This window comes from Squalius cephalus (assembly GCF_949319135.1).
Source record: "Squalius cephalus genome assembly, chromosome: 1".
In the NCBI taxonomy this organism is placed as follows: Eukaryota; Metazoa; Chordata; class Actinopteri; order Cypriniformes; family Leuciscidae; genus Squalius; species Squalius cephalus.
The window spans coordinates 35,668,958-35,694,781 of record NC_137122.1 but is presented as its reverse complement, the minus strand read 5'-3'; the positions used below and the strand labels follow the sequence as shown (position 1 = coordinate 35,694,781).

Genomic DNA, 25,824 nt, shown 5'->3' with positions numbered 1-25,824 from the left:
AGAGACCACGTGATGATGTACAAGAATAACTGAATCAGGTTTTTCGAATATTTTCTCTTCGAAAGAACCGACTTGCGTCGGAGTCCTCACACCACTGTACTGCATCATTACATGTCTTTGCGTTGGGGGTAAGGGGTAAACCAAGGAGCTCACGTACACGGTAAAGGGGGCGTATGTTTAGGCTACGTCAGCGCTGCCAGCGTGGAGCGGCATGACACCAGGAAGTAACTCAATTCAATTGACTATCCAAATAACCAAGAGAAAGGGTACCCGAGGTGGATTCTTGTGCTTTTTGGGTTTGCTTCCGTAAAATACACAGCAAGCGACAACGCACAGGGACTAGTCCCTGCGACTGGGTTTTCAACATTGCATGGATAAACCGCCCGTGAAGGTAATGTAGAGCAGTGCGTATCATTCCCTGAAGGACTCGCTCATTTGATTAAAGTGCAGGAAGCTTATTCACTGTCATTGACTCAGGGAAGATGATGCGGAGATCTACTGGATTCATTTAAAGCCTCAATCGAGTATTTGCTATTAGTGCATAAAGCTTGATACTCGCCGTCCTTTTTTATTTATTAATGTGAAAATGAAATTTAGGCTTTAATAGATGGTGGTCTGCAAAACACAAAAAAATGGTGGTCTGCAAACCACTTTCGTGTGCAAAGTATCTCAATTTCTCAAAACTGAAACAAATTCATGCGTTGTGTTAGAGCAGGATGCGCAGGAGGATAAGGCATGACATTATCTCACCAGATGAGTTCCCGAGTAATGGAATGAGCCTTGTCATCCGACAGGTTTTCATATCCTGTATATCAGGAATTATACATGTAGAACAGAGAAAGCTAGAATTAAGAGACCAAGAAGACTAATTTTATACAAGTTAGCACAATTCACAAAAGGCATTTATCAAGTCTACTTATAGTATTTTTATTATTTAGTCAGTGTTTAAATTGTAATGTTAAAAACGCTCCATTATCACAAATGGACATAGGCCTGAATGTTTTATTTTGTCTCACAGGCAGTGAAAGTGCCCTACAGGTGAAATATGAGTTTGGTTAAAGCATGAGGAATCATTTTATTTGATGTGACAAGAAATGTGATATACAGCCATCTCCATCAAGTTAGCAAGTTATCCAGTTTTTCAATGCAATGTCCTTCACGGGAAACCATATACACTTTACTGTGTAATTGTAGATGATGGACCCTACACTTGCTGAGATGGGGAACCATCTTTCTGGTGCCATGAAGATTTTAGAAAGTGGAAAATTGTAAGACCTTTTGCATTACAACATTTTCAGTAATTGTTGTTATTACATTTAAATTGCTGTTCCCTACAAAGCTATCCTTATGACATGTTGACAGTATGTCCAGGGTTTTGTTATACGTATAGTACCGCTGTATAACCATAATGTTGTGTGGATTTATTCAGGGAATCTGAACAGGGCAAAGAAAGAAGAAAGTTGAGTTGGAAAGACATTCCTGGACCCTTACAAGGAGAGTGAGTGGGACTCTAATACTGTAAATCACATTTATAATGTTTCTTGTCTTGCTCTGTATTTCATTGGGTTTCAAGTCAGTGCATATCAGCTATATTTACGAAACATTTCAAATTATTTCTTTTCTTCTTTCTTTTTCCATATATTTCCGACAGTGGACAGGATGTTGTTAGCATACTCCAGCTAGTCCAGAACCTGATGCATGGAGATGATGACCAGCAGGGTCATCGGTAGGTCACAGCATTATGGAGCTGTTTGGTTTGTAGACCTAAAACCAAGAAACAAATTCCTTAGGAATTTTGAATGTGTTTTTGACAATAGCAGTTTTCAATTTATACACTAATGTTTCAAAGTGTGGGATCAGTAAGATTTATATTTGCTCAGTTGCTTAACTATGTTCTTAAACTAATGCTTAAACTATGCTCAATATTAATAAAAGTAATTCATACTTTTGTTCAGCAAGGATGCATTCAATTTCTCAAAAGTGACAGTAAAGACTTGTATAATGTTACAAAAGATTTCTGTTACTGAAAATCCAGCTTTGACATCACAGGAATAAGTTCTACCGTAATATATATTAAAATGGAAAACGGTTCTTTTAAATTGTAATAATATTTTACAATATTACTGTTTTACAGTATTTTGGATGAAATAAATGCAGCATTGGTGAGCAATAAGACTTCTTCAAAACATAAAATGATCTAAAGACTTTTTACAGACAAACTTTAAATAAAATACAAGGCAGAAAAGTCTCTTAGAGTAATGTTATTCGAAGTTTTTTTTTACTCATTAACCAAACCTGTTGACGCCATAACAGAACAGCTCCATTATATTGCACCGAGAGCATATGTAAACCCCTCCGTGTGGTGTGATAAAACTATAAATGTCTGTTTAGCAGGATGCAGTATGTCGGAGAGCAGGGACACATGGCTCTGTTGGGACACAGTCTGGCCGCATATATCTCTGTCCTGGAACGAGAAAGATTGAGAAAGCTGACCACCCGCATCCTGTCGGACACCACTCTCTGGCTCTGCAGGCTTTTCAGGCACGTTCAAGTTCTCTCTGTAATCTCATGTGGTTTCGGGTGGATTTTCTTCTCCTTGTCATACAAACACATTTAAGTGATGCATAGAGATTTGTGTTAAAGAGCATTAATAAATCCATCTTTGGTTCATCTTAGCAAATTGTATAGGCTGTGTCTTTCACTTAAAAAAGAGTAGGAGGAAAAACATCGAGCTTTTTATTATAACAGTGACCCAGAAATTAAAATTCTGTCATTAATAATTAATTAAATGAATTAATTACTCACCCTCATGTCTTTCCAAACTCGACTTTCGTTCATCTTCGGAACACAAATGAAGATCTTTTTGATGAAATCTGAGAGCTTTCTGTCTCTCCATTGACAGCTACGCAACTAAAACTGTGACACTTCAAAAAGTTCATAAAGAGATCGTAAAACTAATCCATATGAATTGAGCGGTTTAGTCCAAATTTTCCAAAGAGACTCGATCGCTTTATATGATGAACAGATTGGATTTAGGCTTTTATTTTGGACAATTTAGGCTTCTTTGACTTAGGGGATTCTTTGACTTTAGTTATCAGCAGAATTGACATCTGACAGGAGTTACCACATCCTGACGCCTCGTGTCTTTACGTATCTTTACGGGATGTGTGTGAACGCACTCACAGATTCCGGAAAATCACTGGCAGTGTGAATGAACCAAAATCAAACAATCCGTGTATTTTCCGGAATCTCTGTGTGAAGGGGGCTTTAGTCTATTTTTTCCAGGGTGGTCCTATTATCACTTTACACAGATTAAAGTCATGCTTTGAACTTTGGTGATTTTTGAAGATATGTATGGTTTTAAATCTTCAGCAAATAATTAAAATATATTGTAATATTAAAAATTTTAAAAAGAGATGCTCTACCAACAAAAGAGGAGGTGCATCCGAAAATCTAAAATTCATGACATGTCAGATGAAGGCCTTGACAATGGCTGAAACGTCGCATGTTTTTTTGATCAATGAAATTGGATTTCTTCAAGAGCGAGTGTGGATCTTTTTCGAGAGACAAAGAACGAGAGACCTTTTTCCAATTTACAATGATTAAATGAAAAATCTTATTTCATCTAAATAAAAAATAAATAAAACGCTAAAAACTGCTACTAGGGAATTCAGGCATGAAAACATTGTAATGTACAGTATGAAAATGGAAATTCATATTGAGATTTGGTAAATATTAAAGGGGTCATCGGATGCAAAATTCACTTTGATGTGGTGTTTGCATATAAATGTGTCTTTGCAGTGTGTGGACACAACCACCATACAATGAAAAAATTAATTCACTCCTTTTTTTTTTAAATCCTTAAATCTAAACGCTCTCAATAATCAAGCCGTTTGGATTTTCTGAGCAATATGATGTCATATTGCTCATGCTCCACCCACGACCACTGACGAACTGTCCCGTATTAGCATATTTCCGCCCTCAGCCATTTGTATACTGTCCGCCAAGGCAGCACTTTACGTGTCTTGTGCGACAGCCCCAATGTAAGAGAGGGGTGGGGTGAGCAGTTGCTCATTATCATTTAAAGAGACATGCACCGAAACGGGTCGCTGTCAACAGAGCTGTTTTTGAGGAGGTAAAAAGGGTGTTGTTTTACACAACCATTGAGGAATTTTAACCAAAGTATGTTACAAACTTTACATGAAGACCCTAAAGAATCATACCAACTTGTGGAAAATGGGCATCCGATGACACCTTTAAAAATATTTGAATTCATTATTTTTCATAGATATGAAAATGGCTCGGCATATTACCATGAAGATGATCGTGAGGGGCTGCTGAAGGTGTGTCGGCTAGTTATTAATGCTCATTATGAGGAGTACGCTACAGAGGGCTTTACAGTGCTGAGCTCCAAACATCCTGTGATTTACCAAAGTGCTGCATGCAGACCTGGCCTGGGACAACATCTCTGCAGTCAGGTACAATGTCACCTCCACTTCACTTGTCTATGCTACATGATCTGAAATGTTTCACATTACCACCACACTATATTAAAAAAATGTGTGTGTGCGTTTGTTTAGTGGTGGATACTATGTGCTTTGATTTAGACAACTTTTTTTGTGTTTTCTTTTCAGCTAGGACTGCCTCTGTCAAGCCTTTGTATTGTGCCCTGTAACACCATGTTTGGCTCCTTGCATCAAATGGTAAGAATTTGTCTTAAAAAAATACAGTAAAAACAGTAAAATATTTATATTTTAATATATTTTAAAATGTAATTCATTCCAGCGATGAAAAAGCTGAATTTTCAGCATCATTACTTCAGTCTTCAGTGTCACATGATTTTTCAGAAATCATTCTAATTTGACGATTTGCTGCTCAAGAAACATTTATTATTGTTATTATCACTGTTGAAAACAGTTGTGCAGATTAATATTTCTATGGAAGCCGTGATGCATTTGATCAGGATTCTTTGATGAATAGAAAGTTCAAAAGAACATCATTTATTTAAAATAGAAATCTTTTGTAACTCTATAAATGTCTTTACTGTCACCTTTAATCAGTTTAATGTATCCTTGCTGAATAAAAAAAAAATTCACTGATCCCCAAACTTTTGAACGATAGTGTACATTTAAGAACAAATTAAATCAAGTAAAAGATAAACAAGGAATTTGCATTAGTGTATATGCAAAACAGTGCAGACATGTAACACATTAAATAGAAAGACAAATGGAATTGAAACTCTTTGTTCAGAAATGTGCAAGTAATGAATAAAAGATGAGCTAAAATGGTGTGTTTTTCTCTAAATTGTCTTATTACAGGATGTTGCATTGCTTGACAAGCTCATCAAAGATGATCGCGAATCAGGGAAAGTTCCACTGCTGTTGATAGCGAATGCTGGTCGGTTTGCTGTAGAACCTTATTTATTCAAGGAACTTAGTTTTTTGCATGCATTTATTGATAGTCAATTTTGCATGCGATCATTAATGTTTTGTTAATCTCTCAGGAACGCCAGGTGCAGGTCACACAGACAAACTCAGTCGTCTGAAAGAGCTCTGTGTTCAGTACAACATGTGGCTCCATGTGGAGGGGTTGGTATCAGCTGGTTATATGTTTATATGTGTGTGTGTTTAAATGAACAGATTTGATTAACAGATTTTGAACAGATATTGTTTAAATTGACTTTCTGTGGCATTCTTTTCAGGGTTAATTTGGCAACACTTGCTCTTGGTCAGATCTCCTCCACTGTCACGGTATGTTGTGGGTTTTTTAGCACTCAAATGCCTGCATTTTCTTCCTGTTGTCAAGAATGCGCTCTAATTTTCTCCCTCTCACTATCAAGGCGGCCACCAAGTGTGATAGTATGACTTTGACTCCAGGCCCGTGGTTGGGCCTGCCCGCTGTGCCCGCTGTCACTCTTTACAGACATGAGGATCCGGCCCTGGTAAGTTGGACCATTAATATAAGTACCAATTAGCATTATACAGCACATCATATGGAAATGTAATCCAGAGTTATGATCATACAGTGTGCAAATACCTCATGCTCTTTGTCTTGTCCTCCCTGCCGTTTGGGGGCAGTCTCTCACAGCAGGTCTGACATCCAGCCAACCAGTGGAGAAGCTTCGGGCTTTGCCTCTCTGGCTGTCCCTTCAGTACCTTGGGCATGATGGGATTGTTGAGAGGATTAAGCATGCCTCTCAGCTAGTGAGTACCCTGCCAACTTCATTTAGATAATCCCATGCACTGTAGTGGGCGTAAAGTACTATAAACACTGCAAGATTTACTCTGACCTTGTTGGGAATTGTTCTGTTTCTTTGTAGAGTCAACAGCTTTTGGAGCATTTGAAGACACTGGCTTCAATAAAAACCTCGGTAGGTCAACTTGTCTTGATCCATTCAGCTGTATGTCGGTACAGAGTATTTTACAGTTACACCACAGTCCTCACAAATAAGTATGTGAATTGAAAAGTATTTGAAGCTTCTGTGTATCAGTATTTCCTCTCTAGTTGGTGTTGCTCCATCTATTTAATGATAGTTCTGTCTTCACTCGCCCCATGTTGTTCCAAACTCAAATTCATTTTTCTTCCATGGAACAAACACTAAATTTAAAAGTATCATAAAAGTAGTCCATGTGACCTATATTCTGAAGCCATACGATAAGTTTCTGTGAGGAACAGATTCACTTGACAGCTTCGCTCAAATTCGCATTCACAGAAAATGCTTGGTGAATAATTACTAATAATTATTTTATGGTCTGTTGTCACACAAAACTATTGTATAGCAGTGTTGTTATTGTTAACTAAACGTAAAACTAAAATTCATTTTAATTAATTGAAATAAAGCTATAAATATAAGAAACACTTAACCTTAAAACACTTAATGAAAAGTAGAAATGTTGCTTTGCAAACTACCTGAAATAAAATAAGGTATTGTACGCTGTAATGCTATAATTTCTATATAAATAAAATTAACATAACAATGTTGTATGGCTTCCAAAGGCATAAAATGATAGTACACGAGTCGACTACTTTCAAGATACTTTTGTTGTGCTTTTTTCATTTTGGAGTTCGACAGCCCCAGTTCCCATTTACTTTCATTATATGGGAAAGAGCTGCCACGATATGCTTTAAAAATTCACCTATTGTGTTCCACGGAAGAAAGAAAGTCGAACGGGTTGGGTATGACTTGAAAGTGAGTATATGACCCAACTTTTCATTTACTAGTGACCTTTTTCTTAAAACGTTAATGATGATATCAGCACTGTCAGACATTTCTGCCATTTAAAACCATACTATATCACAGTGCTGAAATATGTCAGCTGAAAATGAATGTATCAGCTACCATTGGTAGATATTATTTACACTTTTTATTTGAAGCTTTTTGAAATTTTGCTTCTATTATATCAGTGGCCCACTTTTTCCTTTCAGTCAGAGAATCTAGGCCTTAAAATCCTTAAAAGCAAACACCTCTGTTCTGTGTCACCACCATTAGGATATCCTTGACAGCGAGGTGTCTCTCCTCGAGGCTTTGCGCATGGTAAAGAGCAGAGTGTTTTTCATATGTATGTTTGCGATGTGGTTTGTGACCGTCAGCAATGTGTGCAGCTCTTATTCTGTATACATAGTGTGTTAGTGAGCGTGGGTACCTTGGTTTCAGGATGTGGTGTCTCATTCCCGGGTCCCTCCCATCTCCGGGGGCTCGCTGCGGGACGTGCTGGGCTCTCTTATACTCTCTATTGTAGGTGGGACCAACCCTCTGCTTGCTTGATCCCACTCCACTCCTCCCTTTCACCTGCGCTGTTTCTCCACTGTTCCCTCCCTCACCATGTCCACCCATAAGTGCTGGTGCTCAGTTTAAAGGCTTTTACTCATGTAAAGGCCTGCCAGTGCTACAGTCATGTGCAAACAACATTTAGGAAATGTCACTTCACAGAGCCTGATGACTTGTTGGGCATCAATGCTGGACCTCGCTTTAGAGCAACGATGAGCCATGATGGGAAATAAGCAGAATTCTTTAAAATGGCCTTTGTGAGAGATGGAGCAAATTTGATGTTCCTGGGTGTAATACTAACAATCGAGTTGGTTCAGAATAAAGTTAATCATACGTTAGATGCGACTATATACGTAGCTATTACAGGAACCACATTACAACATTTATTTAATGTTTTTGAGAGGCTCAATGAAGTCATTTGTTCATAAAACAAATCTTATATTTGTTTAAAGGGCTTAGACAGAAAAGAGTCACTTGGATGATATTTTTAAGGTTTTATTTCCTTTATTATCCTTTATTTATCTGTTAATTTACGTATGTGGTGGTTAGACTTTTATTTATGAAAATGTCCATTAATCATGTAAGAAGCATAATTGAATTAATTATATGCTTTTCTTAGTTGTAGCAAAGGTTCCAGCAACACATAGACATTCCAGCAGCACTAATGCATGACTTTAGGTCACGTGCACATTGTCCAGATTGACCTGTCAAACCTGTAGCTAGCAAACAAAAAGCCTCTCCATGACATTGCCTCACAGCATTTAAATACTTAACCAATTGTCACAATAACATGTTAGTGCTCACAGCATGACATTAAGGCCTCCTGTAATAAATGCTCAGATGTGTCACAGGTGTTTTGAGACCCCGTCCCCACCCTCTGTGTCTCTCTGATGTTTGTAGGTGGAGGATGAACTGAATTCTCCCGTGGTGGTGTTCAGGTTTTCACAAGACAACAGCGCCCGTAAGTTTCCTTTCCTTGGTTGTGTCTATATGGTTCAATGTATGTGTGTGTGTATATATGAAGAGTTCAGATGCAAAAGCCTCTAAGTGCCATCTGAAATTTTCTTCTAGAATGATAATTTTTATCAACCTCGTATATTTAAGTTCAGTAATTTCACTTAAATGACAATTAATAGGTAATCTCCAAAGCCATTTAAGTGAAATTACTGAACTTAAATATACGAGGTTGATAAAAATTATCATTCTAGAAGAAAATTTCAGATGGCACTTAGAGGCTTTTGCATCTGAACTCTTCATATATATATATATATATATTGGTGGTGTGTATGGTTGCACTTTATTTTAATGTGTCTTTGTTACACTGTATTTATACATTTAAGTACTGAGTATTTTTTATTAATTAACTACATGTACATACTATAGGGTTAGTGTTAGTTGCATGTAGTTATGCATCATTTATAGTTATTAGTACTATTATTATAGTTACTGCATGTAACGTAACAAGGACACTGTAAAATAAAGTGTTATCCTTTTAATCAGCAAGGATGGATTCAATTAAAAATTAAAGTGACATTAAAGACATTTATAATGTTACAAAATATTTAATAATATTTCATAATATTATTGTTTTTACTATTATTTTTGACCAAGTAAATGCAGCCTTGGTAAACATAAGAGACTACTTTCAAACTTCTGAATAGTGGTGTGTGTGTATATATATCTCTAACAGCCAAAAACTCTCATTTTCAGCCTCGAGTGGCGGCTCAGTAGAAGGATATTTTGCGGGAGAGAGAGATATCATTGATGCCCTTAACAGATGGGTAAATGCTTCTCTCACTAACAGTATATTATAGGAAATAAGTAAGCTGTGAAATAAGTAAGCTGTAAAATAAGTAAACTGTGAAATAAGTAAACTGTGAAATAAGTAAACTGTGAAATAAGTAAACTGTGAAATAAGTAAGCTGTGAGCATGTATAATAGAATGCAGTGCGACATATATATACACCGTAGATGCTTTTCTTACAAACGAGTGACCCCGACTGCTTTGATCTGATTTGACAGTTGGGTGAGCAGTTGGCGCAGCAGGTTCCCCTCAGTGGCGTAGATGTGGTTGAGCTGGAAGATGAGGGCACATGTGTTCGTTTCAGCCCCCTCATGACCGCTGCAGGTCAGACATTTGAGAGATAATTAAAAAATCTGGAATACTAACACACTGACTAAGAAACTGGAGACAAACTGGGCGGAGCTTTTCTTATAATTATGTGGGTTATACTAAGAAGAATAGGCCTATATAATGTTATTTAAATACGTTTGAATGGCTGGGCAAACAAGCATATGTATTTATTCTGAGCATGGCAAGTAAAAGCTGTTTTCTTTGCCCAAAATTTCTCACACATTTTTAACAGGCTTATTTTGTAGTAATGAGACCTAATTCATGTTGCCATGTTCGTGCTAACAATGATGGTGATATATGTGTGTGTAGCCCTTGGCACTCAGGAGAATGATGTGGCGGCACTGGTGGAGAAGCTGGGAGAGATGATTCCAGTGCTGTGCTGCACCCTACGCTTCAGACAGGACTTCAAGGACGAGGTGCTACAGCAAGCTTCACTCTCATACATTGAGGACCTGAGCTGGCCTGGTCTTGGAGTTGTGAGGTGAGACTCTGGAGTCAAACCTCAATTTACAGGACATTTTACATTACATTCATGCATTTGACAGACGCTTTTATATAAATTGTATTTAATACATTTAGTGAGTTTTGTGTTCTCTGGGAATCGAAAGCATAACCTAATCTGCCAGCTGAGTTACAGGAACACGCTACAGGATACATTCACCCTAATATCAGATGTTCCCTCGTTCCGAGGAGGAAGGAAACTTTCCTTATTGCACGTTTCCACAGTGCCTGACAGGTTCTTTTGTTTGTTTGTTTTTTTCATCAGGTATGAGCCCAGAAACACAGACCTTGATGAGGATAAGAGACAACAAAGGGTGGAGAAGATCAACAGTGAATTGCTTAATAAACTGATGGAGCTTGATACAGACCTGGAGTTCTCTTGTGGTAAATGACTAATGGTCCCATGACTGACATTGCTTTTAAATTCACATGAATTCTGTGACCTCAAAACTGCTGTCTTGTGTCCAGGTCCTGAGTTCTGTGAAGAAACCAATTGCATATTTATTGGAATGGCAACTGAAGACCTGGATGTGTCAGAGTTGGTGGAAACTATAGGATCTGTTGGAAGAGACATTGAGGAAAGTGGAAAGGTATGCATTCTTTTTTCTTCTTCTTTTGGACAGGTGCTTAATCATTTGAGTAGACACTGAATATCAGATAAATAATTAGAAATAAAGCATCTGTTTGTGCCTAGTTGTTTGAGAACATGACTGAGGTCGTGAGAAGAGGCATTCAGGAAGCTGAGCTGCAGCTTCAGAAAGCCAATGAAGAGAAACTTATTGAGGAGGTGAGTGCATATGTGTGAGTAGACAGTGGACTCCAAAATTCTGAGACCAAAAAAACTTCTTTAACCCTGAAAATAAACAAATTTCAGGATTCTGAAATAGTTAAACCAAAGAAAGTTTATTGCAAGTTTCTGCACTTAATTTCTAGGAAAAATAAGTCAATATTACCCTGTTTCAAACACATTCGACCACATGAGCGTCTACACTACGAAAGCAATCCAGTCGAATGAATTTTCAGCTAACTCTGGAATTGGTCGAAAGTGGACAAGCTCAAAACGTTTTGGACCCTGTTTACACCTGTATTTAGCGTCGTCTACTTGTGATCCGATTGACCAAAACGCATCTTAATACCAAGTGTAAACAGGGCCTGTGTGACATTGATCATGTGACTCCTTGTTCAGATGGTCAAATGTTCTTGTTTCCGTTGAAGATGCTCTTTATATCATTCTCAAATCATGATGGAGAACATGATCATTGTGTTTTACAATAAACAAAAGAGAGACAAACCAAATAGACATTTAGAAATTAAGTTCAACTTTTCAAATTGTAATTCTGATTATATAATGTTTAATAAATTTTAATAATTATTACATATTACATATTTTTGTGAAATTCCTTTTCTGATTAAATAGACATTAAATCATTCCAATAGAGATTATGTTGATGTGTAATTTTTCTCCATTTATTTTTCAGGGCGTACTTCGACAAATTCCTCTAGTGGGCTCTGTGCTTAACTGGTTCTCCCCGGTTCAGGCCTCTGTCAAAGGAAGAACTTTTAACCTAGCTGAAGGTATATATGTGCTAAAAATGTTTTCTGATGAAATTGTCAAGAGAACTTGTAGTTTTCAGGTTTGTATAGTATTTATTTTTTCTCCATAGGTTGTCTGGACAGCACCGAGCCTGTTTATTCCATAAAAGCCCAGATGAATACAGAAGCTTCCCCTGACTCCCCCAAGTCCAGCACCAAACGGTTTCCAGGTAACATCTTGATCTAAGATCAGTATGACCCTAATTACACTGAATTACTCTTGCAATTACATTAGGTCTTTCATTGATGTTCACAGAACTCTCAGGTTAATCATACCATGTGATTCACAGGCCAAAAACTCTTCCGGCGGCATGGAGCAGGCTCAGACTCTATCAGTGATACCAGCTCTGTCAGCCAGCTCGAAGACTCGTTCAGGGAAACGGCACAGGTGCAGCAGGTCACTGATGTGGAGGAGGCGGAGGTCCCTCAGGAGAATCCTGCGCACATACCGGAGGATACAGCTTCATCCGACCAGCGTGTGCCAGAGGGACAAGAGACAGAGAGCGTAGACAACCTTAGATAAGACCACTCCGAAATGGTTGCTCATGAGGTTTGCTCTATATAACAGAGGAATATGCCTCCATGACCTTGATGCCTTTGAGCAAACCACTTTTGAAATTAAGAAAAGAAGCAGCTTTAAATGCAAATAACAAAACACTGGAATTTCATGAAAATAATGTCTCTGAATATATGTCTGAATCTCACATCCCTTATTAGTTATTAAATAATCAATTGCACTTTTTTTAAAGTTTGGTTAATCATATGTTATAGGGTCTGCTCACAGTTCTTTATGTGCACTGCCAGTATATTCTACCATTATGGGTGGCAGTACTTATGTTTTGATTTTGAACGCTTATCTTTGTCATCTACAGGCCTGTCTGACAGGTTTTCTGATCCGTTTCCACACATTATTTACACAACGAAAGGGCTATTGTGGCCTTACCGTCATGATTATTAATGTCAAAATGTCTTGTTTGCCAAAAGCTGGTCTTGCTTTATGTGTGCTCTCTAAAGGCAGACGTATAAGAAGGAAAGTTGATGCTTGAAGACTCTGTTTCTTGCAGCTGTTTCTAATCAAACGATAGCCTTATTGCACTTTTATGTACAGAATGTCACACTTCAATCAGAACAGCAGAATATTTATTTATCCTATAAATAATTCTCTTGGAGAACATTAGGCTATTTAGAGACATGAGTAACATTTGCTATGTCTAAAATAAGTTCAAATCAAACAGTTACCCATCCAGCACTTTTGGTTTTACCAATAGTGAAATGATTATTAGACTGTTCTCACTGTGAAGAATGTTTCAGAGATGTCTCTTTGAGTAATTGTTACATTTTATTTCGGATGTTTATGAAGGCTACACATAATGTACTAAAATGAAGATCCTTATTTGTTGTTTACACCAATGTTAATGGTTTTAGCACACAAAAAAAGCATTGCTATTGGGGAAATGTTGTTTAATTTAGTGTATGAATATTGTGAGAAGAAATTCACTACAGTTATATCACATCCATCCATATTTTTGAGGGGCATAAAGTGCTCTTTCCGTAACTGTGCTTCCTTACTGAATAATGTAATTGTAGATCTGCTCATCTTTTTCAAAATGATTCTGTCTTAACTGGTGCAATAAATAAATGGGATTTTCTTTGGGGGAAATGAGTACTGACTTATTGTGTCAAACGCATAGACTGTAAAAAATAAAACGTAAGAAGAGTGTTTTTTTTTATAATTACAATTTTATTTTACAATGAGCGGTTATGTAAATGACAATAAAGAAAATGCTAAAATACGACTTTAGAGTGTTTTTTTTTAAACTGCCCTTAAGTTGTGATGGTATTTTTAAATAAATAATGTAATCGGCTAAAACGGCTGTTTTATTACATTAAAAGCCTATGAAAGTGACTTTAAAGTTAAGCTTCGAATACATTTTTAAATATAGTTTCATAAGTAAGGCGAACGGAAATTGGTTATTAGCTAGTAAAAAGAGGTAGTCGGGTTCATCCATAATGCGGACATGTAGTTTTGTCATCGACACCGCTCCGAAGCCTTTCGTGTTTTGCCAGAAGCTAAACTACTACACTTCCCAGAATTCAACTCGCTGTTGCTCCGCGAGGTCAGGGGAGTCGTCAGCGCACACGAGGACTCATTCCGAGCTCTTAGTCAAACCTCCCTTTCTCTCGCCCCTCGCTGAGAGACACCGGCTGTTTGATTTCAACCAAACGGGGGGAAGGCCATACGCCACTAACAGAAAGTTTTAACAACGCACGGGGTGACCTTAACAGCGGCTAAGGCCGGACAAAAAAGTGATCAAGTCAGTGGCTTTTAAGCGCGCGTGTGTGGAACAGCTGTGTGGCGATGGAAGCGATAGACACTGCCCCTGATTCCTGGGATCAGGAGGACGATGGCGAGGCCCAGGTCGACGTGCAACTTTCCAATGCTCTTACTACCACCCTTAACGTGGACGCCAAGCCGTTTGTCCCCAACGTGCACGCCGCAGAATTCATCCCGACCTTCCTGCCGAAGGGCTCCACGGAAACTGTGGAGTCAGCGGGTGAGTTCCCGGTGTTTTCACGTCTGTTAACCGCTTTAGCTGTTAGCCTCACACACGCTTGTTCGCATGAGCTTAGCATGGATGCTACATGAGAGTTACCGTCAACGGCTCGAAGCGGAAACGTGGCCAACGTGTTATATGGAAGTTAACAATCAGAAAAACTTGCTTGACGGGAATAATAAGCGTTCGTTAACACGATAATAACACTGTAACAGCGGTTCGTGCTAGAAAGTGGATCGTTTGGGTGGAGACTGTGCTTGTGAAGCATTTTTAGCCTTATAATAATATATACCTGGCTTTAAAGAAAGAGTTAAAAGTGTGTTCAAGTAGTTCTTTGGCTAACTAGAGAGTTAGCTGAAGCTTTAGTCATGTTATTGCCATTTTATTGATACTCGTGAACATACCGTTTGTTAGCATGGCAATAATCAATACTGATGATCAGAGGCCTGGCGCCTCGTAATCAAACAGATTCTTTCATTGCTTGATTGTTTGAGGGGTCTCTTTTGGCTGGGGTTTGTTTAATGGTGAGGTTTGCCCCCGACCCCCCATGCTGTCTTATTGCACACATGATGTGTCCTTATGCGTTGTGCTGTTATGGTGGAACAATGAAAGTCAATTGTTGTCCTTAATCCCCTTTGAGTATGACACGAGAAGTGTTTCACCTCCTAGTTTTAGATTAAATACTTTTATACCGAGTATTACCTACCAGAAAAGATGGATGATGTCAAAGCAGCTAAATGTTGCCACTACAGCCAATATTCACACTCTCACCTGAAGCCTTCGTGTTACCTGTTGTGTGTTTATAAGGTACACACTGGAGGTCTTCTTGGAAAGATCAGTGTAGCGTGTAATGGAGGTAAACGCGGTGATATGATCTGATCTGCTTGTTTAACTTTTCCCAAGCTTATTTGCATAAAAATAACCTCTGTAGAGACGGGGTGTTGTTGAAGTATTCTAAGCGATATGAAAAGGATTGTAAGAGATTTGAGAGTCTTAAATTTGACCGTGGGACTCCGGCTACAGAATTACTTCAATTCAGGATCTTGTCGCAAAATAACTAATTTGGACAAAAACGTGGGAGTTTGTTGAAGGATTAGGATCCTGCCCCCCAGATTCACAGACCAGGCTCAAATAAATGAGACTGAAAGCAATTTGCACTGACATATCATAAGATATGTCAGTGCCATTGTTTTGTCTCAAGATGCACACCAAGGCACGTTTATAAAAACTATTTAAATGCCCTAATTGAACTAAGGACTAATCCTGGTTTAGTCTAAGCCCTGTCTGTGAAACCGGGGCTATAACTTGTCTCTGTCTTACCACAAGTGGAAGATATGCTGTTCACATGCTATTATTACATGCATAGCGCAGTTTGTTGTCCTCAAATGTGTTTAATGTTGACAAGCAATTTCCATTTTTAGATAAGTATTCTTAGTAACTAGTAGACTGTTCTGTATAATTACAGCTATAAAAATAAGCATTTTATATTCCTGCAGGTCCTGATACGGATGCCAGTGTGGAAGTATCAGAGCCCGAGGGTAAGTAAATACCGAGAGACACCACCACATTGTTTTTCACATCCTCATAATGATGATAATCATACTGATGAGTCGGCAGCTAAACTGGTCAACCAATAAGAATTGTGCTTTTGGTCACATGCCCAGAGCCGCTGCTGTAACAAATCCACGATTTGGTAGTGCGCACAAACAGTATTTTGCTAAGTGATGATGCAGTCTTGTATTTTTTGATAAACATCATAGCGATTTAAAAAGAATTCTGAATACCTGTGTGGAAAAATTATAAATATTGTTTGACTTCCTTTCTTTTCTGACAAGCGGATATCAGAAATGGAAAGTGGGTTAGCGTATCACTTTTAGAATCGCAGTATTTCTGCTTTTCTATTCCAGCGCCACCTACTGTCAGAGAGTGAGTTTAAGGGTGCTTAGATTGTTCGGCGGCCGGTCAGTATCGACCGATAATTGTTTTAAATAGTTTCATCGATGGTCGATCAGATGACGCAAAACCCGCAAGACAATTTTTCTATGCACAGCTGAAATTGTTTCACTACTTTCGCCAGTCTTGTCTGGTAGTTCTACCAGGCATCTGATCATAAATTCGAAACTCCTTGCGGAGACATTGCAACGAAAACAACCCTACAGTAATGACAGCAAGAAACTTGGGCTGTGCGATTCTACTGCATTTCTTTCCTTCATAGCGGTGCGCTTTCGTTCCTCCCTAAAAGCCCAAACTTAACATCCAAATCAGCTAAATCAGTGATTGTCGTAAAATGCATTATACTGTTACTAAACTGCAGGACGTGCTCTAATGAAAAGTGAATCAAACTGCATTAAGCGTGAAAGAGTTACTGTTCCCCAAGCGGCTTTCTCTGTGTGCGCTCTAAGGCCGGCGACACACTGGCTGCGTGGCGTGTCCGTTTTTATTTCGGCTCCAATGTTAACAGGTTAAAAAGCGTGCATGCTAGAAATAGAACCGACGGCTATTTTTCACGCGACACTCAAGCGTGTTGGAAGCGTTTCCAGGCTAGATAGTATAGGAAAAGATGTTTATATGTCATTTTGACACAAATACATATTAATAAATGACATTTTGATGTTTGAAAGTCTCTAGGTTTTGACATAAATGCAGATATAAATGTAATTAAAAAAAATATTATCGATTTTCAAATATTGCACCTGTCAATACAGAACGAAATATTCTGTAGCCTATTTTGCCGTCAACACTGCCGACATTGTTTTTGCTGCTGTATATTTGTTTAACATGAAGTATAGGCCTTTCACAACTCTCTCCCCATATGTCGAATATATCACCAATGAGGCTTATCATATATCACCTAGCAGCAGCAGCGCCACGTCAGACACGTTTCTGGTGTGCAAAGACATAGAAAACGCCACACAACAGAAACGCCACGCTCACGCCACGCAGCCAGTGTGTCGCCAGCTTAAGACTGAGTGGACTAAGGGCTACGATTTTGAACCTAAATGATCAAATACACACAGAAATATGTCAATGCCCGGCTTAGTGAGTGTTCACTTAAACAATTGGTAATATATTAGGTGAACATAAACAGTTGGGAAATAAATCGTATGTGTATTAATAAATTGATCCATGCATTAGGTCCTAATCTCCTCTTAGAGAGGGAATTAGGATACAATACTTAATACAGTGCCACATATTGCACATGTGGCATTGTATTAAGTATTGTATCCTAATATCAAACTGCAGTATTAGTCAAAAAGGAAATGGCTGAAGTTGTTGACATACAACCAACTGTGAGTGGTCAGACGGTGTAAAATGATAATGTTGGTTTTTGACTTCAGCTCCACCCATGGAGAACGGTGATGCAGAGATGACAACAGATGACACCTGGGAGCAGAAAGGGAGTGAGCCCAGTGAGGCTGAGGCAGAGCCAGGAGGCCCTGGAGAAGACGAGGGTCAAGCTGAAGAAGACTCCCCTCAAGAGGAAGGAATGGAGGAAGAAGAAGTGCCAACACCTAAAGTAGCCCCCACACAGCCAAATGCCCCCAAGAAGGAACATGTTAACGTGGTCTTTATTGGCCATGTCGGTTAGTTTTTGCATATTGCATTTACATGATTGATTGATGCTGGAGTCTAGTGTCCTGTTTTGATTGACTCTGAAGGTTTTAACTCCTCTAGGACTCTTTACTTTTCGGTTGATTCTTATGAAAAGATTTTTAATGAATTGAATGAATTGAGATCATAATTAGTTTTAGACTTTTATCTAGATCTGATAAACTTTAAAAACCTTTGTTTTTGTTTGTTGTTTATATTATTCACTTGATTCATGCCATGAATATAGCAGTGGTAAATTATAAAACAAACAAACATGATTGCACAGTAACTTAATAAATTTGTTGCATTAACTTTTTGTCTTTAGCATCCATTTCAATTTCTTAAAGTGAGTAATTCTAGTAACTTGCTGGAATAGTTTTTGCGCTTGGCTCTAAATTGGTTGGATTTGTTATATAACCACTTTATTATTAATCACTTAACATCAAGGCAGCTCGGTTCATGCATTTCAGAATCATCATGGGGAACATTTTTAAAAATGTCTTTGGAGAACTGTGAATTGGCTATCTTTATCTGTCCTGGCCTCACACTGAATTTTTCTTATCTCGTATTCCTCCAGATGCTGGCAAGTCAACTATTGGAGGGCAAATCATGTGAGTTGTTGATTTTTACACTGTTTTAGCAGAAGTAGTTGGCTTTTCCATCCCCTGTTTCTGAAAGCCCTGCTTTCTGCCCATCCTCCACAGGTATTTAACAGGAATGGTGGACAAACGAACTCTGGAGAAGTATGAAAAAGAAGCCAAGGAGAAGAACAGGGAAACTTGGTAATTAGCTTAGTTGAGTTAATTTACCAGAACATCGGGTGGGTAATCAAACAGATTCCCCCCAAACATAGCTAAAACTTGTAACACTTCAGTGCTTTTTGTGCCTAGAGGTGGAGTGATTTTTCATAGTAAATATTTTTCTCAGGTACCTCTCTTGGGCTCTTGACACAAACCAGGAGGAAAGAGACAAAGGAAAGACTGTGGAAGTCGGACGTGCATACTTCGAAACAGAGAAAAAGCACTTTACCATTCTGGACGCACCAGGCCACAAAAGCTTTGTGCCCAACATGATTGGTGGTGCTTCACAGGCTGATTTGGCAGTGCTGGTGAGTCATAATGTTGAATAGGCACTGAAGGACTGCCCTGAGAAATATCCACTCATGCTACCTACAATTCAGAAAATCCATGGAAAAACCTGAGCTATGAGCAGGGCGACGTGGTCATGATACAGAAGAGGGCGCTGTTTGAATACAGATGTCAGACTCAAAAGGCATTGACTGTCACTCAGAAAACAGAAAAGTTTGTTTTTTGTTTTTCCATTCACTTCAGTCCCTGTATTAATTGTCACTTTCTCTCTCTGAAGGTAATCTCTGCAAGGAAAGGAGAGTTTGAAACAGGCTTTGAGAAAGGAGGCCAGACGCGAGAGCATGCCATGTTGGCCAAAACTGCTGGAGTAAAGCATTTGATTGTACTTGTAAACAAAATGGATGACCCAACAGTCAACTGGAGTCTGGAGAGGTCAGTGAATGGACATCTATATACAGAGGCGGCTGTTGATGTTGTATATTACTTTGTTTTATACTTTTTTTTTTTTTTTACAAAAAATGCGCCAAGTGTGTTCATTAATATTATTCACTGTTTGCACGTAGGTACGAAGAATGTAAGGAGAAACTTGTTCCATTTTTGAAGAAAGTTGGGTTTAACCCCAGGAAAGATATTCATTTTATGCCATGTTCGGGACTTACTGGGGCCAATCTAAAGGAGCCGGCGGATTACTGCCCTTGGTATACGTAAGTGTGCTGAGCTTGCTAATTGCTACTTTTTTTTTGTTTGAAGTAGAGATGCACCCATTTCAATTTTCTTGACCGATTCTGTTTTTTTGTTTTTGTTTTTTGTAAGTGTGACCTGCCGATACCAAATTTTGCCAAATCTGATTTCCTTCTAAGAACTGTAATTGACAGCATATACAAAAAAAAATCTACTTCTCTTCAATGCGCAATTTTATTTTCATAAAAAAACACAATAAAATAAGAACAAATAAACAAAGTGCAAACAACAGCACAAGCAAATGCAATAGAATAAAGAGAGATATGAAATTAACACTGCTTAAAGTTTTTCAGGTTGGTCTAAAAGTAGGTTAGTATTCAGCATTAGGTGGCTGTCACTTTAAGAGTTTATACATTGATCCAATATATATTTTTCTCAACCATTTTCGTTCCAAAACTGATTGTTTAACTGAATACTCGCCAAGACAGACATTTTAACATAATTTTGTATGTATGTGACACTGCAATAAAAAGTGCATGAATATTGTGTCTCACTGTTTTTGTGAAATGTGTTTGTGTACTATGGACAGAGGGTTACCATTCATTCCACATCTGGACAGTTTGCCAAACTTCAACAGATCAAGTGATGGACCAGTCAGGTTACCCATTGTAGACAAATATAAGGCAAGTAAAGTGCATGAACGTGTTTAGTTTTAAATTATGTTCTTTGACAACAAAATATAAACATTTGGGGACGGGGTTGGGGGGTTAAATGGTGAAATATTTTTTTCTTTATTTCTTTAGTAATTATTTTGCATTGTACTACTTTGTATGAATGCTTTGAAGTTCATATATCATGTATGGATGTGTGTTTTTGCAGGACATGGGCACTGTGATATTGGGGAAATTGGAGTCGGGATCAATCAGTAAAGCTCAGCAACTTGTGATGATGCCCAACAGGGTAAGAGTATGGTAACGTAACACTTTAAAGCGTCAGGTTTTATGACAGGAATTGGCTGAATGACGTATCAGTGCCTACCTCATCTGTGTGCAGCACACTGTGGAGGTGCTGAGTCTGCTTTCTGATGACGTCGAAACCGATGATGCTGGACCAGGAGAGAACTTGAAGTTGCGACTCAAAGGCATTGAAGAGGAGGAGATCCTGCCCGGCTTTATCCTCTGCAATGCTGAGAACCTTTGCCACACTGGGCGCACCTTTGATGCCCAGGTCAGTGAAAACTCATTTAACCTGAATTTAAAAAAAAAAATACAACACCAAAATAGACCAAAAATATATTAAAATAATATTAAAATATCAATATTTTTCTTCATTCAGTTCTTTGCAACAGAATCAGATTTAACAATTTTTTTTTTTGACCAATTCTAAAAATAATTTTTTGAGGGTAGCGTAATTTTACCAGCGATTCCCAGCACAGCTAAACCACTGTTTGCAATAGCCCCACTGTAACAGCACAGTGCGGCTATTGCAAACAGAAACAAGTCTACCACTGAAAAATTTCATGTCGGCACATTATTTGAGCAGACATTGCTTTTCCGGTGAGTGTGAGCGGTACATGAGTGGAGCGTTCGCTTGGGCTGTAAGCGACTGAGCAGAGAGCGCAGACACGGAGCAGAACATTGAGCAGAGCAAACTGGGTCCCGGTACAGACTTACTGACTCGACCTGAGTCGCTACAAAGTTGTGTGCCTTTGGAAGCGGAGCAGCTCGCCAAGTTACAAAAAAGGCTGCGAGAGAGTGAAACCTGAGCGCTGAACACTGAGGGGCGGCATATATTTATTGCCTTTTTTCTCTTTTGGCTAAAAACCGAAAATGGCATTTTCGGTGACTGAAATTTTGGTCCATCCTTAGTTCTATCAACAGTATTTCTGATTGCTCCATTTTTCTTTGCGTTTTGCTTTGCAATTCCACATAATAATTGTGCTTCTGTCTATGCCATTTTCAGATAGTCATCATTGAACACAAGTCAATCATATGCCCAGGTTACAATGCAGTTCTTCATATCCACACCTGCATTGAAGAAGTGCAAATTTCGGTAATGGTTGCAAATGTTACTCCACTTTTTTTCAGTTCTTACATTGACTTAATATTTGTGTGGAAATTCTCTTGTGAAAGCTTGCTGACTTGAGGTGAGCGCCCTCATTTACAGCTAGTTCTTTACCAAAGTGGTTTAAATGTACCTCTGGCCACTTCACAGGCCTTAATTTGTCTGGTAGACAAAAAGACGGGGGACAAGAGCAAAACACGACCCCGCTTCGTCAAACAGGACCAGGTGTGCATTGCTCGTTTGAGAACAGCTGGGACCATCTGCCTTGAGACCTTCAAAGATTTCCCTCAGATGGGACGCTTCACCTTACGAGATGAAGGTGAGTGGATATTTTCACCAAATGTGATTTTAACTTGCCTTCAACTCGGATTTGTAGTTTCTGTTCTGTGAATTTGAGGTCTGTGAATATTTACTTTTTTTTTGTATTTCAGGGAAAACCATTGCCATTGGAAAAGTGTTAAAACTTGTTGCCGAGAAGGACTGAAAAGAACGTTTAGTGGATCTGAAACGACTGACCGAGGCGGAGGTAGATGCTGCTACGGCCGCAGCACACTTCATAGCCCTCCTGTTCTTTCTCCCCTTCGCCTCTTGAAGACCAGCTTAAAAAACTTCTCTTAAAGAAATCTGTTTTTAAGCAAATGAAAATGAAATCAAGTCCACGTGTCAGCTTTCTCATATTGAGAGCTCAGCGATGCCATTGTTTTAGGTTCTCCCCCATGACCTGTTCCTCATCAATCTGCACACGTTAAATGGCAAGAGATCTAGCTCTCTTCCAAACTTTTTTTTATTGTTTTTTTTTTTTATATATAATTTTTCTTTTTTGCTTCCATCAGAGAAATATAATGGCAGCATATACAGTAACCGTATGGTGGACCAAGATTTGCTTGTTAACATAAAATGATTTATGAACAGTAAAGTTTGAATGATTAACCAATTGAAACCAAAATGTTAAAATCTTGGTTATACATGTCTCCCATTGCTTATTCCCATTTTGGTTTCTGTTCACAACGTTCTTGCAAAGTGCATGAGCGCGTTCACGTTATTAAAGCATCTTCTATGACAATAAAATATAAAATTGGGGAAAAATTTGTATTGTTGAATTTTTTTGTTCCCCCTCTTCCTTCACAAGATATTTTGTGCTATATGCCTGAATGTTTTCTTTTTAAAAAAGTGTGATGGAAATATTTGATCTCGGCCTTGTTAATTGAAGATGTTTTGGTGAAGTTTTGTCTTGTTTAAAGGGGTGGTTATATTGCCCTTTTCACAAGATGTAAAATAAGTCTTTGATGTCCCCATAGTGTGTATGTGAAGGTTTAGCTCAAAAGCTTAGGGGTGGGGTTCATGTAAATTCTAGGGTTCATGATGTCACTAACCCGGGAGGAATGTTGAGTAGTCCCTACCAGCCATTTGTTATAGTCCTTAAAAAGCGATTTCTTTAAAAGAAAATATCTCTCTTTGCTTTGAACTGTGAGCGTTGTAACTCCGCAGATGTTGTTTATGCTCAAACAGCAACATTACAAACTAAAGTTAGAAAGGCGAAATCATAATCAACCACCACTTTAAAAAAAAAAGTGTTGATCTGTGTTTTTTTTTTCTTTTATGATTTGGATTCCATCTAATTCTGCAAAAAAATTTGTTAAAATGATTATTTAGCACTGTAAATTACTAAATAGCTTGTGTGTGCGAGCTGCAGTGATATTTTCAGTGTTTGTAGATGGTATAAACCCCATGTCTTGTAAAACAGGGGCTTGTTATCAACTATGTTTAGCAATTTGCTTAAAGCGGATGCAATGTGCTTTTTGTATTTGTGGGCGAAACTGTTCTGAGACCTAAATAGGGCAGTGTAGTCCTGCTCCAGATGTTCATACTGACGCACCCACAGGGAGTGGCTTTCCCTCCACTGTATTTTGTGGGTAAATACAGTAACTGACTGACAGAAGTGGAACAAGAGATTCTGTATAACCTTTGAGCTTTCTGAGTAAGTGTACTTCATTTCTTTTCATTTTGATGTTTATAGTATTAGTTGCGTGGTAAGTTACTGAAATGACATTATTTTTGTATGAAAGCAATATTTGTAGTTTTTTTTTTAAATGTGGTTTTCATGCTCTAAAGCTGAGTTCATATAGATGATCTTGCATTTCTGTAGATCGAAATGCACTCCAACATATCTTCTGTCCGGACTGAGACTGATGAAGCTGGTTCATACCCTGAAAAGACTTCGCACAAAGGAGTGAAATGTGGATGGAGTCACTTTCAAAAGCCAGCCCTGGCCATCTTCATTGGGAGTCTTCTCTTTGGCACAGGCACTGCACTGTCCTTGTTGTACTTCACACAGGTGGGCAATGTGCCCTATTTAGTAGGACCTATATTCTTGTCTGTGGGGCTGATGTTTTTGGTCACTGGACTTGTCTGGGTGCCGGTCATTAAGCAGAAGATGATCCATACAGCCATGACCCAAATGAGCCATGGCAGACCTCTGCTACTTGAGCAAGGAGTTCATGCACAGTCCTGTGTTACCATTTCATAGAGACTCTGAGTTGTGGCTGTCGTTAGGAAAGAATTATTGTTTTATTTATAAGATGGCATGTAAATCATGTATCTTTATCCTGTCAAATGAGAATTTTTGTGTGTGTGCAATCTATAGATGTGTCTTCCGTTGGTTTTTTTTTTTTTGTTGGTTTTTTTGTGTGTGTTCCTAGCAAATCCCTACAACTGGATTAAAATGGCTTCGAATGCTCACCGCTGGGGTCATCAGAGGTCAGAATTAATTCAGCTCTCAGGGCCTCACAGAAAAAGCACAAATATGTAGGTCAGCTCCAGGAAAAACCTTTAGATTAAAAACACTAAGCACTGTTTTTGTCTACCATTAATTCATTTATTGATTGGTTATGATTTAATGTATTCAATTATTGAACATAATTATTGTTGTAATGTTAAGCACATGCTGGTTGTCACCATGTTCATGGTGACTATTGTGTATCTGACTTATATTTCTCCAGGTTACGTTCTCACTTAATTTTGGGGAATGGAACTAATAATTATGTATGATTCATAAACAAATTGTTTTTTGGGTGTTTTCAATTTATTCAATTAACCTGTTCACAAAAGGATTCGTTCACGAACACGACTGAATCGGTTTGAGCGATCAACAATTCACCGAAAACAAACTGATGATTTGACTGATTGGGCAAAAAGTTATTCAGAATAGCAGACATTTGTATAAATAAACAGCATTGCAAATAATGTTCAGGACATGATTGTGACACTGCTTTGTCAACGCATTAATGTAATGCAAATATTTAGGTTCTAAATGGCTGTTTATAAGAGCTGAATCATTGCCACATTAAATTACAATTATTGTAAAACAAACGTAATGCAATAAATACCAAATAAATATAAAAATGAGTTTATATGCCATGTCGTGATTTAAAGGGATAACGTTAGTTCACCCAAAAACTAAAATGTTGTTGCTCACCACCCTCATGTTGTTCCAAACCTGTATGAATTTCTTTCTTCTGCTGAACACAAAAGAAGATATTTTGAAAGAATGTTGGTAATCAAACAGTAGACGGCACCCATTGACTTAACGTTACATAGTTTTTTTTTTTTTTTTAATTCAATGGGTGCCGTCAACTGTTTGGTTACAAACATTCCTTCTTAACTGAAGAAAGAAACTCATACTGGTTTGGAACAACTTAGGGGTGAGTAAATGATGACAGAATTTTCATTTTTGGGTGAACTATCCCTTTAAGGTATCGCGTGATGACGTAAATTATGCAATGGCGTAAAAGAATCACGAAACGAATCGTCTGGAAAAAAATCGATACAATGAAACTTCTCATCGCTACA

General features: G+C 38.3%; 2 protein-coding genes and 1 long non-coding RNA gene across 10 annotated transcripts; all 3 read left to right on the top strand.

Annotated features, from left to right (window-relative positions):
* pdxdc1 (pyridoxal-dependent decarboxylase domain containing 1) lies at positions 1–13,791 on the top strand. Of its 8 annotated transcripts, none has more exons than XM_079894306.1 (25): positions 185–391; positions 1,195–1,268; positions 1,430–1,498; positions 1,652–1,726; positions 2,395–2,541; positions 4,289–4,478; positions 4,635–4,703; positions 5,319–5,397; positions 5,504–5,588; positions 5,702–5,750; positions 5,840–5,941; positions 6,078–6,203; positions 6,320–6,370; positions 7,490–7,534; positions 7,655–7,735; positions 8,669–8,729; positions 9,479–9,549; positions 9,791–9,896; positions 10,212–10,383; positions 10,669–10,787; positions 10,872–10,993; positions 11,098–11,190; positions 11,882–11,978; positions 12,068–12,166; positions 12,287–13,791. In XM_079894306.1, the coding sequence occupies exons 1-25, from the start codon at positions 371–373 to the stop codon at positions 12,517–12,519; spliced, it is 2,436 nt and encodes an 811-aa protein (XP_079750432.1). In that variant the 5' UTR covers positions 185–370; the 3' UTR covers positions 12,520–13,791. The 8 variants fall into 8 exon arrangements, with proteins under 8 accessions (XP_079750433.1, XP_079750432.1, XP_079750435.1 ...); XM_079894305.1 differs by having other exon boundaries at positions 214–391; positions 2,392–2,541; XM_079894307.1 differs by lacking the exon at positions 7,490–7,534 and having other exon boundaries at positions 1–391; positions 2,392–2,541.
* Positions 13,751–23,063, top strand: gspt1l (G1 to S phase transition 1, like). Its single transcript, XM_079894383.1, has 14 exons — positions 13,751–14,551; positions 16,048–16,089; positions 17,890–18,135; positions 18,720–18,753; positions 18,847–18,924; positions 19,070–19,250; positions 19,508–19,662; positions 19,794–19,934; positions 20,501–20,594; positions 20,791–20,871; positions 20,965–21,138; positions 21,874–21,963; positions 22,126–22,294; positions 22,407–23,063. The coding sequence occupies exons 1-14, from the start codon at positions 14,356–14,358 to the stop codon at positions 22,457–22,459; spliced, it is 1,734 nt and encodes a 577-aa protein (XP_079750509.1). The 5' UTR covers positions 13,751–14,355; the 3' UTR covers positions 22,460–23,063.
* An 827-nt stretch (positions 23,064–23,890) lies between these two features.
* LOC307160515 lies at positions 23,891–25,344 on the top strand. The gene is made up of 2 exons (XR_013821559.1): positions 23,891–23,953; positions 24,122–25,344. It is a non-coding gene; the product is annotated as an uncharacterized lncRNA (long non-coding RNA).
* Positions 25,345–25,824: the final 480 nt, after the last annotated feature.